This window comes from Nelumbo nucifera, chromosome 4, assembly GCF_055504915.1.
Source record: "Nelumbo nucifera cultivar China Antique chromosome 4, China Antique-T2T, whole genome shotgun sequence".
NCBI classification, from domain to species: domain Eukaryota; kingdom Viridiplantae; phylum Streptophyta; class Magnoliopsida; order Proteales; family Nelumbonaceae; genus Nelumbo; species Nelumbo nucifera.
The window spans coordinates 77,294,748-77,315,124 of NC_142652.1; the positions used below are offsets into that span (position 1 = coordinate 77,294,748).

General features: G+C 43.8%; 3 protein-coding genes across 4 annotated transcripts; 1 reads left to right on the top strand and 2 right to left on the bottom strand.

The window, feature by feature from the left end:
• Positions 1-1,446: 1,446 nt before the first annotated feature.
• LOC148800751 (uncharacterized) lies at positions 1,447-1,893 on the top strand. Its single transcript, XM_088903836.1, has one exon. The coding sequence runs from the start codon at positions 1,447-1,449 to the stop codon at positions 1,891-1,893; it is 447 nt and encodes a 148-aa protein (XP_088759962.1).
• Positions 1,894-10,366: 8,473 nt separating this feature from the next.
• On the bottom strand, positions 10,367-12,732 carry LOC104605073 (protein trichome birefringence-like 6). 2 transcript variants are annotated; one of them, XM_010269690.2, is made up of 5 exons: positions 11,924-12,732; positions 11,612-11,804; positions 11,322-11,512; positions 10,791-10,949; positions 10,367-10,697 (listed from the first exon to the last, which is right to left on the bottom strand). In XM_010269690.2, exons 1-5 carry the CDS (start codon positions 12,529-12,531, stop codon positions 10,373-10,375), a joined length of 1,476 nt encoding a protein of 491 aa, XP_010267992.1. In that variant the 5' UTR covers positions 12,532-12,732; the 3' UTR covers positions 10,367-10,372. The 2 variants fall into 2 exon arrangements, with proteins under 2 accessions (XP_010267992.1, XP_010267993.1); XM_010269691.2 differs by lacking the exon at positions 10,791-10,949.
• Positions 12,733-16,077: 3,345 nt separating this feature from the next.
• On the bottom strand, positions 16,078-19,586 carry LOC104605074 (Calcium-dependent phosphotriesterase superfamily protein). The gene is made up of 2 exons (XM_010269692.3): positions 19,066-19,586; positions 16,078-16,775 (listed from the first exon to the last, which is right to left on the bottom strand). The coding sequence occupies exons 1-2, from the start codon at positions 19,505-19,507 to the stop codon at positions 16,228-16,230; spliced, it is 990 nt and encodes a 329-aa protein (XP_010267994.1). The 5' UTR covers positions 19,508-19,586; the 3' UTR covers positions 16,078-16,227.
• Between the last annotated feature and the right edge of the window lie 791 nt (positions 19,587-20,377).

The following is a 20,377-nucleotide window of genomic DNA, read 5'->3' on the forward strand; positions in this document are numbered from 1 at the left end:
ACGATGACACGCTGGTCTCAGATCTCCACGACGTCTTGAATGATCGCCGCACCAGACAAAAGGCACATGGCCTCGCCTCAGAGAATTTCGGAGTTCGTGCCGACCCTCACCATGCCTGCAAAGACAAAGATGGGTGGCAAGCTCCAGCCGATCCTTGAATTGCAGAGCTATGAGCTGAGCTCGGGGATATCAAAGATGAGCTCTACTAAGTCTAAGAGAGTCGGGCTAACGCCTCGGCCAATCAAAGCAATCCGATGAGGAGAATGATTGCCTTCACCTCAGATATCATCTCTGAGCCTCTCCCCCAACACTTCAAGGCTCCCACACTTGAGATGTACGATGGTACTTTAGACCCCAATGGCCACCTGTAAAGTTTCAAAGCGTTCATGATACTCTATGGGTATTCCGACGCCTTGATGTACTGGACTTTCCAGGCCACTTTCAAGGGGGCTGCCCGTCATTGGTTCTCCAGCCTCCCGCCTCGGTCAATTAGCTCGTGGGAGCAGTTTGCCAACCTTATTCATTGCTTGCTTCATCAACAGCAGGCGATGCCCGAAAAGTTTAGTCTCGCTAATGTCTATCAAGCAGAAGCAGGGAGAAAGTCTGCGTCCTACATCGACCGTTTCAAAAAAGAAGAGCTCGAGGTCCGTGACCTCAACCCCATGGTCTCTATGTGCATTGCCATCAACGGGCTCTGCACTGGTTTGGCCCTGAAGTGCTCAATTGCCAAGACCCCACTGAAGTAGAAGCTAGAGTTCCTCAAGAAGGCCCAAAAGTATATTGTGGTCGAAGACTCTTCGGCCGGGGACCACCAGGAAAGGCAAGCTGAGCGCCAACAATGGTCCCCCTAAGAAGAAGAGGAAGGGCGGAGACCACCACCACCACAACAACAAGCAACAAGGACAACAAGAAGCCACCGGCCCCGGCCCTGACTTACAACCAATACACGCCATTCAACTCCACCCAGGCACAAATACTGATACAGATCGGGGAGGAAAAGTTCATGAAGTGGCTTGGGAAGATGAAGAGGAAACCTAGGAGGGGAAATCTCAAGAAATACTGCAAGTTCCACCGCGACACTGACCACGACATTGATGACTGCTATGACGTGAAGAACGAGATAGAGTCCCTCATCCAACGAGGGCATCTTAAACAATTCGTGGGTGCTGGGCCCAGTTTCTCATCCTCCCAGCAGTAACAACAACAGCACCAGCGAATAGTCGGTGTCATCAACGTCATCGACGTAATCGCCGGGGGCATGGCCTCGGGTGGAGCCTCGGCCTCGGCCCGCAAGGCCTACGCCAGGCAATTAACATCCACAGGCCTACCCCCAAAACGACAAAGAAACAAGAAACCCTCTCCTTCACGGACGAGGACTTGAAGGGGGTCACAGTCCCCCATGATGACGCTTTGGTGATCTCGGCCATCATTGCAAACTTCGTAATTATGAGGATTCTCGTCGACACTGGCTCCTCGACTGACATCCTCTTCTACGAAGCTTTTGAGAAGATGAAGATAGCACCTGAGCACCTCCAGCCAGCCAACGTCCCATTGGTCGGTTTCTCCGGTAACGTAGTCAAACCAGAGGGAAGAATTACCCTACCTATCACGGTACGAACCGAGCCTCAGCAGGTGACGAGGATGTACGAGTTCATGGTCGTGAGGATCAGCTCGCCCTATAATGCAATCATGGGGAGACCGACCCTCTACGCGCTCAGGGCCGCCACCTCCTCGTATCGCCTCGCCCTCAAGTTTCCCACAGAGCACGGCATCGGAGTCGCTCGTGGGGACCAGCAAGCAGCCTGCCAGTGCTATGTGGCAACACTAAAGGGCAAGAAGAAGGAATCACTGCCACTAGAGGGTTTCAACCTCAGGGAGGAACCATCAAGATGAGGCCAACCAGCCGAGTCCAAGAAGACAGTTTGCGTCAAGTCCAACCTTCCTCCATAGAGCCTATCCGAGCTGGTAAGTTTCCTCAAAACTAATGTTGACGTTTTTGCTTGGTCCGTCACTGACATGCCCGGATTGACCCCTCGGTCATCACTCACAGGCTGAGCGTGGACCCAAGCTCTCGGTTGGTTCGGCAAAAGAACAGGAACTTTGCACCAAAGCATTGGAAGGCCATTGGAGAGGAAGTTGGCAAGCTACTCAGCGCTGGCTTCATCCGAGTGGTATACTACCCTAACTGGTTGTGAAATGTGGTAATGGCAAATCTGTATTGACTTCACAGACCTTAACTGAGCTTGCCCCAATGACAGTTTTCCTTTGTCGAGGATAGACCACCTCGTCGATGTCACTTTGGGTACGAGCTACTTAGCTTCATGGATGCCTTCTCTAGAGACAACCAAATAAAGATGCACCTAGAGGACAAGGAGAAGACCTCGTTCATCATCGAGCACGATACTTACTGCTACAAATTTATGCCATTCAGCCTCAAGAATGCAAGCGCCACCTACCAGCGCCTTGTCAACAAGGTGTTCAAAAATCAGATGGGGAGGAACGTCGAAGCCTACGTAGATGATATGGTGGTGAAGAGTCTAAAAGCCAAAATGCAGACCTCAGACCTGGCCGAGACATTTGACACTTTGTGAAAGTTCAATATGAAGCTTAACCCTAGCAAGTGTGCTTTCGGTGTCACCTCAGGCAAGTTCTTAGGCTTCGACGTTACTCAAACAGTTATTGAGGCCAACACTGACAAGATACAGGTCATACTGGACATGGCACCCCCTTGGTCGGTGAAGGAAACTCAAAGACTCATCGGCCAGATAGCTGCTCTCAATCGTTTCATGTCGAAGTCGGCTGACCACTGCTTTCCCTTCTTCCGCACCATCAAAAATTTGAAGGATTTTTAGTAGACGGAGGAGTGCTAGTGCACCTTTGACGAGCTAAAGGTCTACCTCGCCTCACCTCCCCTCCTCGCTCGGCCGGCCCCTGGAGAAACCCTATATCTATACTTATCAGCCAGAGACAAGGCAGTAAACTCAGTTCTAATAAAAGAAGACGGAATGCAGAAGCCAATATACTACATCAACAAGGTTCTCTGCGATGCTGAAACCAGATATCATGAGGTGGAACAATTGGCCTTTGCCCTCGTGGTCTCGGCTAGAAAGCTCAGGTCGTACTTTCAAGCCCTCACAATAACAGTCCTGACGAACCAGCCCCTTAGGGCTGTCCTCACCAAACCCAAGACCTCAGGGCGCTTGACCAAATGGGCCATCGAGCTGTCTAAATTTGACATATAGTACCAACTGAGGCCTGCTATCAAAGCACAAGCCCTAGTAGACTTTGTAACAAAATGCACTTTCAGCTAGGCCCTCTATCGAGCCCCCGGAGATGTTGAAGGGGACCTCCCGACAAAGGAGACTCACCCCAAATGAACACTCTTTGTTGACGGTTCATCCAATACCAAAGGAAGTGGAGCAGGACTCGTTCTCCTCGCCCCAGATAATGCAGTCATTGAGTATGCACTAAGGTTTGACTTCCCGACATCCAACAATGAAACTGAGTACAAGGCCCTCATCGCTGGTTTGCAGCTTGCCAGGGACCTCGACTCCCTACACATCGAAGCCTTCAGTGACTCACAACAAGTGGTGAACCAAGTAAATGGCGAGTACGAGGCTAGAGAGCAAAGCATGTCCAAGTACCTTGCCATAGTTCAAGAACTATCCCGCCACTTCCAACGCTTCTCCCTGCAGCAAGTCTCGCAAGCCAAGAACACAAGAGTCAAATCCCTTTCCAACTTGGCAAGCACTTCAGATGCAACCCTCAGCCGCACTGTCCACGTGGAAAAGCTACCTCGGCCCTTTATAGAAGAAGCCCAAGTACTTCCAGTAAAGGCCGAACCGTCATGGATGGACCCCATCATCAACTTCCTACTGACAGGATGCCCTCCCGATGATAGGAATGAAGTCAGGCAACTCTGACGTTAGGCAACACACTACACACTGTTGGAAGGAAAGTTGTACAGAAGATCCTTCACCTTGCCTACCTCCAATGCCTCCATTAGGAGGAGGGCGAGTATGTGCTCTGAGAAATTCATGAAGGCATCTGCGGTAACCACCTCGACGGCCGAGCCCTAGCCCAAAAAACACTAAGGCAATAGTACTTTTGGCCAACCCTCCACAAAGACACAACTGAGCTGGTATGTAAGTGTGACCAATGCCAAAGACATGCCAACCTTTGCCATCAGCCGGCCACAAACCTCTCGGCTCTCAGCAGCCCCTGGCCCTTCGCCAAGTGGGGAATGGACCTCCTCGGCCTTTTCCCTCAGGCAACAGGGGACAGGAAATACCTCGTCATCACCGTGGACTACTTTACCAAGTGGGTAGAAGCCGAAACCTTGGCTACCATCACAGCTCGAGCAATTCAAAGCTTCTTTTGGAGGAACACTATTTGCCGTTTCGGCCTCCCCCATATTCTAGTTGCCGACAATGGGAAGCAATTTGACAATGCCAAGTTCCGAGAGTGGTGTGCCTCCCTCGGCATCAAGCAGTAGTACACCTCAATAACCCCCAAAAAATGGCCTAGTCGAGGTCACCAATAGAGCCATACTGGACGGACTGAAGACCAAACTCGACCGAGCCAAGGGCCAATGGGCTGACAAACTAAGTAGTGTACTTTGGGCATACCAGACCACAACTTGGACAGCCACGGGAGAAACCCCGTTCGGCCTGACCTATGGTACGAAAGCTATTATCCCAGTAGAAATCGGCCAGTTGACGCTCTAAATTGAAGCATACGACAAAGCCGAGAACAATGAAGCACTTAGAGCAAACCTAGACCTGCTGGAAGAAGCTCGAGAGCAAGCACAAGGGTGGCTGCCTATCAACAAAGGGTGGCCCGCTACTACAACTTGAGGGTAAATTAAGGCACTACAAAGAGGGAGACCTTGTCCTCAGGAAAGTCATGGTCCCCGAGCCAGGTGTGGGTAAACTTGGTCCTAACTGGGAAGGCCCCTACAGAGTCAAGCAAGTCATCAGCCCCAACACCTTTTGTTTGTAACACTTAGATGGAAGACCCGTCCCTCAGACATGGAACTCAGAGAACCTCTGAATGTATCCCAATAAATGCAAATTCTGATGCATGAAATGCAAAGTTCCAATAAATGCAAGACCCGCCCACTTCTCTATCTCGGTCGTTGCCTCGGCAACCCTCTTTTCCACCTTGGCCGCCCGTTTCTCAGCCTCAACGCCCCACTCTTTGGTCTGTGTCACCCACTGTTGAGCCTCTGAGACAATGTTGTCAAGGCGGACCCTCTCCTCTTGCTCTTGGACGAGGTGGGCCCGCATTGCCTTCAGGTCGGCCTCCAACTTTGTCTAGAGCAGCTGCTCATCCTTGTGGGTCTTCTTGAATGTGTCCCACTTGTGCTCAGCAGCGGCGGCAGCCGGCCGGAGTTTCTCCTTCTCCTTCTCGAGCCTGCCTAAGTGCGCTAAGGTGAGGCTCATCCGGTCTCACAGACCGATGAAATGAAGACAAGCCTCCAACAAGAATCATCAGTAAGGACTACAACAAAGAAAGAACCAAAAGACGAAGCATGAGGACAAAAGCTTTCCTCAGCCAAGTGATAAAGCCCCTTTTCGTGGATAGATTGAGGCTCTTTCTGCATCATCCTAAAGCGATCCCTCAAGAGGATCGCCCCGCTCACCAGGGCCTGCCCGACCCCTTCTTCATTAGTCGAGTCCCCCTCATGAACCAACCACCTTGGGCGAAAGACTTTGGAGGATAGCTCGGCTCCTCTAGCAAGCTCCTATATAGACATGGGGGCAAATGAGGGCCCCGTAGGGTACCCCTTAGTGGGAGGCTTCTTTGTTGTGGCGTCCCCAACAAGACGCTCACTGTGGGCCGCCTTCTTCGGCGGCTGATCTCTCAGGGCCTCCTCGGCAGGCCTCTTCTTACCCGCTTCGGCCGCCTTAGCCGGCTTCTTGGCCCCCTTGGCCGACCTCTTCCCCTTGTCCCCTCGACCTGTGGGGACTTGTTGTTGAGTGGCCCCCTTGGCGGGGACTTGTTGCTAAGCATCCCCCTTGGTGGGGACCGACGACCGCTCATCCCTCGTGGGCACGACCTTGGCAGGCCTTCTCGGCGTCTACCCTCCTGCTTTCTTGCTCGCTTGGGCCTTTTGCTTGGCGTGAGCACTCTCCAGCAGCAACCTCTTCGCGTCCATCGGCACCTCTGCAGAAGACAACGAATCAGTACCATCAGGCGAGGATGAATGGAACGTGTAAAAAGCTACGAAACCTCTCCTACCGAGGGGTAGGGCTGGGCCCCGCGAACACCAAGGGAAGCTCCTCCTCCACCAAAGGTTTGGCCTTGACCGTCCCTAGTACGATTAGGTGAGTCACGGCAGCAGCCTCCTTATCCCAAAGCGGAAGGGGGCACTTCTCAAATGTCATGTAGGCCTCTCCCCACTTCGACCTAAACGACTAACCTTCGGGGCAAGAGATGGAAAAGAATTTGCCCTTTCAGTTGTGGACTGACGTGGGGTTATCGACGGGTCTCCCCCTCCGTGGCTGAAGATAATACAAGCTAGCCTCAGAAGAGTGCTTCCTCCGCACAAACATGGCACGGAATAGCTTCGGGGTCAACTCCACGTCCGGAAGTCGAGCCCACACCAGCACAACTATGAGGGTCCTAATGGAATTGGGGACGAGTTGACTGATCATGATGACATACCACTCCAGTAGCTCGAAGATTAAAGGATGAAGAGGGAACATAAGGCCGAACTCAAAAAGTGCTAGTATATACAAATTCCCCCCTCGTCAGGGGTCCACAACCAATCGCCGAGATCGGGAACCCTAAGCTGGTAGGATCGAGGTATGTGCAACCTCCTAGCTAGGGCTTTCACTTGGTCCACGTATAAAGTGCTGTCGAACTTCGAACGTGGAAGATCAGCCATGGCCACCCTTCGAGCAATGCTTTCGACCACCATCCCCGGGACGGGCTCCAGGATCCGCTCCCTCTCGACTTGGGGGGGACCCCTCTGGCTCCTTCGGCATCACAGATGCGGCACTCTCACAGGGAGGGTCATCGCCTCGGTGGCTGCCCTTGGCACCACCAGAGGCTACCCTCTCCCTCAACACCATCACCTCTCACTAAAGGGGGACGGCAACCAATGGACCCAAGGGAGAAAGGGGGGAAGGAGTCCGAGGAGAGCTCTCTTTCGAACCATTCAGAAGTTCATAGCACTCAAGGCCAGAATCAGAGAAAGAGATGGTTTAAAGAATTACCTAAAGACGGAGAAGAAAAGGAGGAAGATGAGGTGTGTCGAAGAGCTAAAGGTCTGAGAGTAGAGCTCACTCGATAGCAAGGGCGCCTAGAGACAAATGACAAAGAAAAATCGCCACTAAGGCTCCTATTTATAGAAGAATGAACGGCTCAGATCCCTTCGGATCCAACGATCGTGAGGTCTTCGCTTGCGCTGACCATCCGCGGTGTGAACTTGGCGCCCAGCCTCGGTGAAACGAAATGACGCCTAGTGAACCAGTGCATGCCGAGCCTCGAGGAAACGAAACGATGCCTAGTGAACCGACGCCCAGCCTCGAGAAGAAGAAACGACGCCGAGTGAACCAACGGGCCCATTCGCCACAACCCACCAGTTCGAATGCACAAACCCGATAGACACGTAGACCAGTTCACCCAGAGTGCCCGTCCCCCCTATGGGAGGCTCTCCTTGCGCCAGACCCGTATCGGGCACGACCCCGGCATGCCAGCCCGTGAATCCCGTACCACACACGACCCCAGACCGTCGCTGCGTGAGTACAAGGCACAGGCTCAACTCCGCCGGGCCCCCTCCACCTCAAGCTCCCTAGCCGAAGCCAAGACATCCACAACTTCACTTCTCTTCCACGAACTGAAATCGGACTGAAGCAAAAGCAAGACGAGGGCGACGCCACTGCAGGGTACTCTCCACTGAACAAGCCCGATGGCACCTACCAATATTGACACTCCCTTTGGCCGAAGCCAAGGCCCCTTTCAAACCCCCACCTCGGCCTCGAGAGTGGGGGGCAAGTGATGTAGACACCTTTGGCTAGCCTGTACAAGGATGATGCATGTCAAATAAAGGGCACTAGCATAGGCTCACCATGAGGACGCTTAAGTTTACCCAACGGGGACCAGGCGGACCCAATCACAGGGCACCGTGTGGCTCTGGCAGAACATCTCGCCAGGCCCTCGTATGGCTCGCATTTGGACCATCTGAGCTTAACTACCCCCTGGCAGCTCCAACTATAAATGCAAGGTTCCCCCCACAAGGTAAGGGATTCGAAACCTTTGTGATCTCTAGTGCTCTCCCCTCCAAGATTAGCGCTATCTAAGGCCTCGTCTGGACCCCTCGGCTCCAGACTCGCTGCTTACCTTGCATGCATACTAACTTGACCGTTGGAGTCCTCACCTCGGGTTCTCCCCCGAGTCCTCTGAAACCTCCCTTGCATATTCATCACTACGGGAACAACACTTCGTCCTCCCTCGGATGCCCTTCTCAGTACTAGCCCTCGGCTTCTACAGTATCCAAAGAAGCGATTCACCTCGGCCTCGGCTAATCTCCTTTGGACCCTAAAAGCCTTCGGCCTTCCTTCGAAACTCGAGAGTGAATTTACTTTGTTGCCCTTGGCCAAACCAAGCCTCAACACTCACGTTGCTAAAATCGTTAGGGAAAGGTCAATTAAATACTTAACCTCGATTGTTGATTCCGATTGATTATCAGTCAGAGAATCGTCTCAGCTTTCATGCGTTTAATTCTTGGAAATCGGAAGTCAAGGCGGAACTCTTATTCTCGATTGTTTAATTTTCTTTGTTTTTTATTTGAATGAAATAGGAAAAAGAAACCATAACCAATATTTTTTATTTATTTTAAAATTTTATAATATATTAAAAGTAGAGAATACGCTTGTTATTCTAATTTGCACATGTGAAATTTTAGTAAGAGAGAATGCTGGCACTCTTTGATTTAATGTACAAGAAGGTCTTTAGGAAGGAAGGATTGTACGGGACATCCGGACTCGGATAATGAAGCCACGTTGCTCATTCATTCTACCGTTTCAATAATTCATGAATTGGGAGTTTGGGGAATGGCCCCCATTTTTAGAGCTTGCTTAAATCGTGATCAGGTGTTTAACCAATGACCATGGTTCCTGTATGATGTTCAGCCTAATATGATTCTTTTCTAGCAACTATCAAACAAGGATACACACACAAGTTGTGTGTGGTGAGAATCGTGAGATCAGCTCACTAATGGTGATAGTTGGGTTTTACAGTTTCTCCTTTAGGTTGCATTTGTTTGTGGTGTAAATGTGAGATCAGATCGGAGGAGTTTTACATTTTGATCCAGTTTTATAGCCGATTGGATGAAATGATTCAAAGTATGATACATATTAGCTCGTATCAGTCAATATGTATTGTACCGATGGCTTCATGATACGCCCCTACAGGGATTGTATCGAATCAGACCATAATTCAGAGAGTAGCCAGGATTTAACTGACCCCTCTGAACCGATTTTGAAAAAAATAAATAAAACATTAAAAAAAAAACACCGACACAGGCCGATTCACCCTATCGACATATCGACCTGTGTCAATATTTAGAACTTTGGATGATACGTAAATTATCAATGAAAATCGATGTAAAACTCCTGACAGGTCAAGTTTTACATTGATAATCAAGTAAATTTTCACTCATAAAAATTTACATCGATAAGCGCCACTTTTTAAACTAAATAGTGCAGAACTCTTCTGGTATTTAAACCGCATTCAAACGCAGCCTTATGACAATGGAGATAGTGGAATCACCTGTCAATTTCTCCATTCAAGGGCCATGTGGAATTGAACCAGTTTTCCAGAAGTAGGTTAGATCGATTGTTGTCAAAAAAAAAAACTAGACAAGTTCTCAAAATTGAATATTTAATGTTCTTATGATATCTCAAGAATCTAGTTGTCCAGGACTTGTAGAAATGAAACTACCTAATACAGGTTTTTAAAAATGCAACCACATTAAATTGCTTTCTGGGTTTACATCGAAAATTAACTACCAAATATTAAATTTCCATACTCCAATTAAATGTCTTCTGATCCATATTTGACAAATCGAAGACCCAGTGAGCTGAATCAAAAGTAAAGAATTTTCTCAGTCTCACAGCAAACTATAAACCAATGGCCTTCACTCTTCATTTTCTTCTATTTTTTTTTTTTAAATTCTGATAAATTTCTCCCTTTGGTTTCATGACAGGCTGACTTGTTAATCTTAAAATCCTTCTACAAGAATCTCAAGTACCCATCATGACAGCAAATGGAAATTCAATTATGGCAAACAGAACAACTACAGAAAAGGAATAACAAAAAAAAAAAAAAAAAACTTAGACATTAAGATGTTCTCTTCAGTTTGCTAAGTGGAACTGTGTTTTTCTTTAGATTGCAGATAATAATACAACAATTCATTCCAGGTATCAGGAACACCCGGAAGGCACCAATGGCTACAGTCTTGAATACTTGAAGAAGTACCCTTCCTTGGCTTTCTTCCATATACAGATGGATGACCATCTATCCTATATTCTGATAAACTAGTTACATTCAAGAGAGTTACAGGAGTCTTCATTTGCTTTATAACCTCCTCAGCAATTACATTCTTTTCTGGGTAGTCTGTTCCTGAAATATTGTTGAGGGGTTGAGTAGCCTCCTTACAGTGCCCCCCGGAATTCCATTGACCTCCCCTGTTCAGTCAATTCATTTTACTAAGCAACTGAAACAGACTAAAATACAAGACGAGAAATAACAGATTTGTTTTTATAAAGCAGTGAGCTAACCTGAAATGGGAAGGTGCTGAACTTCGAAAGAAAACTTGGGTCTTGTGTGGATTTATATGCCTATCAACCCATGATGCCCAGGTCATCAGAGCTCTTCTGAAAGCAACAGAGACATCCAGATGGGGATAAACTTGGTTACCCTCCTGGTAGTAGTTCACCCTGTTATAACAAGGATTGAGCTACAAATTAATGAATTATCGCTGTTCCATATATAAAATTTTCTACACATTTTGTTTCTCTGTCGCTTACAGGTGGAAGGTATTGCAGGGGGTGGACTTAAATTGAGTGTCATGAAACTAAACCTAACATCAGAATAATCTCTGCAGCACTTAAAGTTGAAGCACCATGAAAAAAAAGCCACATGGCTAGAGGTTTGGATTTCAGGGCGGGCTCTGAGGAATCCAAGTTGAAATGCAAATATCTAGTGCAGCCTAATTCCTCTATGAGAATTCCAGTAAAATTGTATCACTTAACTGAATAAAAAATTTAAGAGCATAAAACAATAAAAGAACAGTTCGATCTAGCACTTACCCAGCTTTTGTTTTGTAATGGGACCACCAATGTGCAGTGTTGAAAACAAGAACATCAGCTCCTTTCCATCTTGAAGAGCCCCGATCAATGGAATCGATTCGCAGCGTTTGCACCCGCTTCTGCCCAACTCTTGCCTTACTTTCATGAACCAAGAAATGGGTAACATAGTATTCGACTGTACATTTATAATCCTGCAAAATCCACCTAAACGATCAAAGCCTTGAAACTCAGAAGAAAAGAAAAGAAGGAAGACAGCAAGAGAGAAGATGACTGCTGTTTTGCAAATTTACCACAAACTTGAAACTGTAATTCCCCTTTCCCTTGGTGATCCTCCGCCCATGAGTCTCATAAACTCTCGCTGGATCTGTGATGGCTCCTCTTAATAAGCACAGCATGGATTCCCACTGGTTTCTGTTAATCGAGTCGCCAACAAAAACCAACCTTTTCCCTCTGATCAATTCTAGCATTTTCACTGCATTGAACCTAGAATATATACAACCCAAACATCCGAAACCCAGTTCTTCAATAGTTGCTTGTTGTTGCCATATAAAGTGGAAAGAGAAAATTCCAAAAGAAACACACAAAAGGCAACTAGTTGCTACCTTGGGATGTTGCAGTCATGTGGTTGCCATCTCCACCTGATATAATCTTTGTCTGGTCTTCCATTAGCTTCACAGCTAAAGCCTTCATCTATGAAGGGACATGAACTATTTGTATACAGGGGATAACTCTCATCAAAAACCCATCTCCCCTTTGAAACATCACATTCACTAGTCTTCTTCTTTTCAATCCTCCCACCACCTGAAACTTGGATTTTCTTGGACGACTGATCATGGTTGCTGTAAGTGATACCGTCCAAAGCACCGTTTTGGGTCTCCTCGCTTTTGTTATCTCTGTCTGAAACCCCAGACTTGTTCTGTTTTATTTGAACCTTTTCAACAACTGAAACTACACTATTCCCAGAAGAAATGTCGGGTATCCTGAAATGAGTCTCTGCAGAAATTGAGAAGGCCTGGATATTTATGGGTTTAAGCCCCAAAGTTTGGGAGGATTTGTTGAAATGGAGTTGGGTTTCTTGAGGGATCAAGGGGATGCACTTGAAAACCCAGATGGAGAAGAAGAGGAGAAGGAGGGAGGATGAGAGGGTGAAGGAGAAGACCAGTAGTCTTGTGGGCTTCAAGTTGAAGGAGAAACTCCTCTGTTTCTCCATTTTCAAAAGATTTGGTACGATGAAGCTTCCATGATAGAGAGCGAAGGAGGGGATACATGTGCGTGCAGCGTGCGTAAAAAAATGAAAAACGTCAAGAATACGGACGGGAGCTGTTGCAGATAAATGTGGAGTGGGTTCGGACTTTTTGCTTCTTTACACTATTCCATCCCCAGGTGAGGGTGATTCAAGCCTTCCAGGAATACTTCAATGGGTTGTACATACCCAATTATCCTTAATCTTGTACTATGAAAATGGTAATTAAGGCTAAGTTTGCGATTGATTATTTGAAAAATAAGTATGTGTTTGATTACGTGGGTAAGCTGTTATTTTTACTTTTTCACTTTTTCACTTTTATTTATATTTTTTCACTTTAAATGTTTTATACCTTTGTTGTTTGGTTGGGTTTCACTTTAAACATTTTTTTTTTTACTTTTCACCTTAAATTAATACCCATTAAAGTGTGTGTTACATCAGCATTTGATTTCAATAATTGATAGGGCATTGGGGAAAACAAGAATTTGACTTTTTCCCAAAGGCCCCATGCATAAAAATCAAAGTGTTTCAGTTTTCTACCATCTATTTGACAAACAATTAAACCAAATATTTGTTTCATTTTGCTTTATATGCAATAAATGCCAATGCCTATGCGGCGCTATGTGATGGCAGTTTTTCAATAAATGCCCACGAAACCAAACATAGCCTAAGTAATCATTGAATGACATGGCATCATCTTGAATGTTGAATAATAAGATCAATGTTGAAAACGTTGCTATTAACACCGATACCAAATAAATCAGTGTTGTTTTCTCAAAAAACACCTATGTAGCACCACCAGTTCCAAACAAAAAATAAGCTTCACATGCCCAACACCACTTTTCTCATAAACCGGTGCAATCTTCCTACCACTGATGCCAAACACCTACTAAGTGTTTAAGAGCATTTGGTGAAAAATCACTTATTTTAAATAGGGATAGTTATCTTTTGCCAAAAAGAAAAAAGAGGGATAGTGTGGCAAGTCGAGATAGGCAAAAAAGGAAATAATCATTTATTGAATGAACACTTAAAAATAAGCCTAAAATATAGACTTCTTAAATAAGTACTTATTCTCAAAAAATAAACACTTATTTTGAGATTATTCCCCAAATGCAAATAAATATTTATTAATATGATCTCTACCTAACATAAATACTTATTTTTAAGCACTCCCAAACTTAAATGAGTGAGACAAGCTTAATTTATGATTATGATCATAAAATTAAAATGAGAATTCCACTTTTTCTAGAGGATAACGAGGGGTGATTTAGTAATTTTGAGAGAAGGTTTGGACGTCAAATCATATCACAAAAAGTCATGCCGTGGGCCAGAGCCACTAAAGAAAGATTTGGTTTGAGTCAATCTATATCCATGTGGAGTTACTGGTTTGGGCCATGCGGCAATATAGAAGATGTGTGAATAAGATATTTGTTTGGCAAAAGAAATAAAAATAAAAGTAGGTCATCAACGATTTCCTTGCCGATTTGCTTTCTTTTCTTTTCTTTTTCCACCCAAAAAAGGTAGTTTATTAGTGTGAGTGGGATGGCCTCTTGTATTTTATGACTATGTATCAATATGATCAATCAATTTTTATACCGGTCATTGGCCTCTTGTATTTTATGACAATGAGTGAGCGTAATAGCTGTGTGACATATCTCTCAATTAATATGCTTTTCATTCAAACGTTTTTGTTTTATTAGATAGAAATTATTTATTATTTTATTATTTTTATTAAAATAATTAAAAATAAAAATAATGAAAAGAAAAATGTAAATGAGTCCTAACTCCTAATTATTTTGACAAAGATAATAAAATAATGAATAATTTATGTCTAACGGAACAAAAAAGTTTGGATGAAAGGCATGGGATATGTGTCACACAACTATTACGTGTTCACTCATTGTGCTTAACTAACGTGCCTACTACATCTGGACTCCTCAAATCCACCATCAATAGGTCTTTTTTTTATTAGGGTCCGTTTGATTTACAATCAGAATTGGAATCGGAATTGGAATTAAAATCAGAATCAAAATTGTTCGTTCTCATAGTCTGTTTGGTTCAAACAGGAATGAGAATGAAAATAAGAATCAGCAAGAATGGGATTTCATTCCCAAGAGAGAGGCACGAAATGACCATTCCCTCAAATGGGGAAATGCCATTTCAGCATAAATGAAAATGAGATTCTGATTCTAACCAACCAAACAATTGGAATCGGAATAGCCCCTTTTGAACATTTATGGATGGGGACATTCCGATTCCAATTCCAATTATGGGCATGGGGAGATGGGCTACTCCATTAAGAACCAGGCCATGATCACCCCTAGGCAAATCCCTTTATGAGCCGGGAGCCCCATAAAGCTTTAAAAAATAAATAAAAAATTGATGCTGGAAATGCCCTACAGTCTATCCTATGGCTAACTTCTTGCATTGTAATGAAAAGGAACTAAATTGAATTAATCCCTTTTTACTTTAGAGTGAGTATAAATACAAATATGTAGTGTAAAACTTTATATTTTATTTACATTGTACTGTATATATGTATCTTTCTAAACTAAGGGGGTATTTAAACGAAAACTAATCCACCTTTAGAGGGATTTAGCTGGGTTGTTATTGGATTTGTGATAAGAGTGTGATTTTCTTCGTTAGTAATTATGAAGTCTCATAATGTTCTGTCCGGATTAGAGATCGGATCTGCTCCTCACATATGGCACCTCACACCAATATTACGGGCACATCTCATTGTATATTGGAAACATTTTTCGTATTTATATGCTATTATTTAAGGGAGAGATGTTCCCAATGTAAGGTGGGATGTGCCTGTGAAGCGCCTTGTGTGAGAAGCAGATCCCAATTCTCGGGATTATGGGTGAAATTGGGGTCATTCTTCAAATCAAGGAGAGGTCATTTGATTTGACTGACTTCATTGTTATTTTTGGGATCGGGGTCTAGAAATTGGGATTGTTTTGGGGAGGATGGCTGTTCAGCCCACTTCAGAATTTGTAATCCCACAATGTAAGTGGGATGAATCCTGACACTGGATTGAAGCTAAATCCACAAACAGGATGCGATGATTTATAAGAGGGGCTATTAGTAGACTACGGGGGCTGTACTATCCGTTTTTATTTTTCTTTCATTTGCAAAGGGAGAGAATAAAATTTCAGAGGGAGAAGATAATCTTATAATTTCCGATTCTGAAGAGGAACCTCACTTGCGTCATTGACGATTCTTAAGACAAGCATCTCGGGATGTAAATAAGTTCACAACTGAGGCTTTTTCCTTACTCTGGTAGCAGCTGATAGCCTTTAAGTTATGTTTGGTAAAAAATAAGAAGAACCCAAATAGGGCGTCAATAAATCAGTTTTTTGAACTCTCCACTTTAGCCTCTTAAGAAGTATATCCTGAATGTCTCAAAGCAACTAAACCAGCTTAACTGGATATTCAGGATATTCAGCAATCAGCACAGCCCTCCAAATAGGCACTCAATATATGGTTGTAAAAAATCGAGATATAGGCTTCGGATGAAATCAAATTCCATTTATAGGCCCATAGATCTATCTACCAAATAAAGCCCATAAACCACCATTCACCACACTACCTCACTGGCCCACTCAATCCACTTCTTCCATTTCAAACCATACAATGCTTCTGCTAACAACATAAAACTTAAACAGGTGAAAACACTGCCTCCACAAAGACATGCTTCTTCTTTGGAAACCCCAAGCCAACTATATGGTTCAAGTACACCCTCCCGTTCTTCACCGTGGCAGCCGAGGCCAGACGATGCATGGGCCCGGCGTACTTGCCAACGACGGCTGCCGTCTCCCACCCATCCGAACTCTCAACCAATCTTCCCGAAGGATTCCCGGCCACTACAAGCCTGGTAGGAGACAGGAGCTCAATACCATCTCCGAAGGCAAGCGACCCTTTAACTATCTTAACTAACTTAACCCCAGCATCTGCCACCCCAACCTTGAACAAAGCACCGGAGATTGTATGGATGACCAACAAATAACCGTCCGGGTGGTAGACAATGCCGTTCAGTGTAACCAAGTTCTTGTACCATTCTTTGTGAATGAAGAGTGGGCTTCTGATGGTGGACAGGAATTCTCCGTTCACACCCACCTTCCATATTTTGCTGGCTTTTGCATCCGTGATGAAAGCATTACCTTCTGCGTCCACGGCTACGTCGTCCGCTAATGATTTCTCATCATCTGCACAATAATCAAATATAAAATAGTTTTAATAAATTAAAGTAAATTCAATCAATCAATCAATCAGTCCCTCAAATAAATTATCAATCAAGGGGTGACTCAATTGTTATATTAGCTGGTTCATTATGGGAATTCAAATCTTGCCACCACCAAATTTGGAAAAGGGGCAAGTGTGGTGCTGTTGCTATTCAAAGCGGCCCCTACGGGGGTTTGGGTGTATCACCCAGGCCCCATTCATTTTTTTTTTTTTTTGCAGAGAAATAAGAAGGGAGAAGTTGGTTAATGGGAAAGTGATTCCCATTGACCAATGTTATGTTTTCGGCAAACTGTACCTATTTCCTAGGTGGGTAATTAAGTTTTACACTTAGAAGATAAGAAATTTATAAAACATAATGGGATGAATTTGTCCAATTGCCTTTAGATAAAATAGTCATTATATAATTTATTTGGGAATTAAAAGAACATGGATAAATAAATTTACCATGGCAGGTGATTTTTAGAAAAACATTTACCTGAGTTATAGTAGATGTTTGGTATCTATGTCGTTGTTTTAGAGATATTTTTTGAAAAAATGGTATTATACACAAGCCTCTATTGCACCTTTTTTCTCAAAAAACAATTCTTTTTTCTTTGTTTGGCATAGATGTTGCCACATAAATTGTTTTTTAGAAAAACAACATTGGTTTTATTTTGTACAAATACTATATAACCATTTTTCATTATTAGTCTATATTATCCAAGATGATACCACATTGATGTTACCTAGTATTGGGAGCAACTAAGCAACATGCTGTTTTCCAAGAAAAATTTGACTTCTTCATACTATATTTCTACAATTTCCAAGACATGATCTGTGTAACAATTCTTTTTTTTTTTGAAACAATGATGTCACATAAAAGGTCATTTTTTGAATCACTGCTTTTTCTGACATGGCACCGATGTGATGCATCGATGCCAAACACTGCCTTAAGTGTTTTCGGTAAATGTTTAGCTGAATAGGTGCACTTAACTGATATTCTACATTGTGTTTGGAAGCATAGGCACTTTTTGGGACTGATTTTCAAGAAAAAACGTCCATGCTTCTAAGACCCATCTTTTACAAAAAAAAATGTTTCTACCACGCAATACTATGCTATTTGGTAAGGTGATTTTCATCACCATTTTTCATGTATGTGCTGACAAATAAACACCACATAAGATACACATTAGTCAACTATTGGGGGAAACGGTTCACCGATACATGAAACGCCAAATTTTGTGTTTCATGCATTGGTGGGGTCCCGATTTTCGAGACATGCCCGATTTTTTAATAATCGGTTGAACCAAACAATAAGATACATAGACATTTGTTGAAATGCCTATGTAGATCCGATGTGACACCGTTTTTTTGAAAAATGGCCACGGTTCCAAATATCTCCTAAAACGAACAAGGCCCAAATATTAAAAAAAAGTCAAATAAATCTGAAATTCAAATTTTAAATTGAATTTCATATAATTCAGTAATAATTAAATGCAAGAAATCGTGGAAGGTTAGTGTGGTCCTTGGACCCTAGTTGTTATGTGGTCAAGTTGAGAGGCCGTGAGATTCATGTGATCACTAAAACTATGGGGCGATCATACGCTCCTGGTTATCTGGTATCACGGATTCCCAGTCTTTAACGACCCATACTTTCTAGCCACGTGGAACGAGAACCTCACGTCAACCCGAACCAAATTCCTTTTCGTACACACTTCACAGCCCGTCAAGCAAATCCCTTTGCCCAGAAGAAGACAAAATTGGACTCGTCATTCGCCATTAATTGAAATTGACCACCATTTTGGCCGGTCATCCCTAAATTAGAATTCTCCCCAAATCTCATCAAAAGACCAAAGGGAGGGGATCAAGTAGGACCCACTACGCAGAATGAAACGGATCTGTGCAGGTGCAGAGATGTACATGCACACCAAGCACAGCCATCCAATTGAAGTCAGAACTCCCATGGTTACGACTTACGAAGCATCGGATAAAAATTTTCCGGCCGGTAAATGTGAACTTTTCCGTTGTCCTGTGCCCGGTGGTAGGAACTAGCAACCAGCGTTTGAAACAAATAGGGTTCCTAATTCTCATGATTCCGTTACAACTTCCAAGGGTGAATAGACTATAGATGAGTTCATGAGAAGACGAAGAACGAATCAGAAGAACAGATTTGAAGGAGAGGAGAATGAGAATAAATAATAAAAGCTAGGAATTGGAATTTAGAACGAGATCTCTACGATCTCACACTAGAGGAAACTAAGTCAACTGACTGACCTTTGCCACTGAGCTGAGTGAGGAACAATCGGTTCCACGATGTCAAGTCGTAGGCTGCAAGAGCAGTGTATCGATTGCCAATCAAGTCACTGATCGCAACGAGGAGCCGATTTCTGGGCGGGTCCACCACAATACCAAGAGAAGCGTTCCCTGCCAGGTCGGCATCCCTGACGACGGTCTGTTCTTGCAAGACTGTCCCTGATGCGTGATCCTCCGGCACCGGAATCTGACCGATGCCGCCCTCCAGGTTGGACACGAGGAAGCGACGGTTGGCATCGTCCCACTTGCCGGACTCCCTGAGCCATCCAAGGCCGTGATACTCATAGACGTGAGTTGAGGACTTGCTCCGTTCCAGGGATATGATGAACGCTACGGGGACGGCCGAAACCACCAAGGCGAGAAGGAGAAATTTGGTGGAGCAGACGAAAGACGCCGTCCCCATTGTTTGGTTCTCTGCACTCTACAAGGTTTCAGAGCTCAGACAGAGAATGGTCCAGCTGGTTTTTATAGGTGAAGACAAAATAGATTATGGTAGCCTCCTGGTAGGTAAGACTTAAAGAGGAGGAAAATAGAACAAAGAAAAAAAAAAGATTCAAAGAAGATGGGCTCATGGGCCTTTGTTTTTTTTACTTTTTTATGTTTTCTAATAGACGGAATCTATAGACTGCAGTCGGATATATGTGAATGATGGTGTGATAGAATCCATCGAGTGAAATCTTTGACCCTCGACCTCGAGATTCTCATTTCTGACGTAAAATTGCTGAAACCTTTCAGTACTTTCTGACAATTCCGTCTCAGTATTCAGTTTTATGGTAATATCACAGTCATCTCTAAACTTTCCAACATTATTGCATTACGCCCCTCTTGAGCGGGAAGTGACAAAATTACTAAAATACCCAACTTTTATCATTTGAATGGTAAGTTACTTCTAGCCAAGGATTATTAATAATTTATAAAAATAAATAACCTTAACTTAAAATATATCAAATATACTAAAATTTCTATAATACATATCATATGCAAATTTATAATTTATAATTACTAAAATTATTATTTTATTTATTTTTATAGTTTTATGAAATAAAAAATCATTTTTCATATAAAAGTAGATTAGTGGATTTGACAAATTCAATTTACATTATATTCTCAAGTATTTTGTAAACAATAATTTTATTTTGGTAAATAATAAATATTTTTTATTTAATGCAAATTAAAATATTAATTATTAATTTATAAACATTTTAAGATACATATCACGTCTAAATTTATAAATTTTAAGTACTAAAATAATTATTCTGTTATTAATATTTTT

Coding starts and splice junctions, on each gene's coding strand:
- LOC148800751 (XM_088903836.1), top strand. CDS start 1,447: ATGAGGATTCTCGTCGACACTGGCTCCTCGACTGACATCCTCTTCTAC.
- LOC104605073 (XM_010269690.2), bottom strand. CDS start 12,531: ATGGAGAAACAGAGGAGTTTCTCCTTCAACTTGAAGCCCACAAGACTA. Junction 11,805..11,923: donor CATGACTGCAACATCCCAAG/GTAGCAACTAGT, acceptor TATATATTCTAG/GTTCAATGCAGTGAAAATGC. Junction 10,950..11,321: donor CATTACAAAACAAAAGCTGG/GTAAGTGCTAGA, acceptor TTGTTATAACAG/GGTGAACTACTACCAGGAGG.
- LOC104605074 (XM_010269692.3), bottom strand. CDS start 19,507: ATGGGGACGGCGTCTTTCGTCTGCTCCACCAAATTTCTCCTTCTCGCC. Junction 16,776..19,065: donor CACTCAGCTCAGTGGCAAAG/GTCAGTCAGTTG, acceptor ATTATTGTGCAG/ATGATGAGAAATCATTAGCG.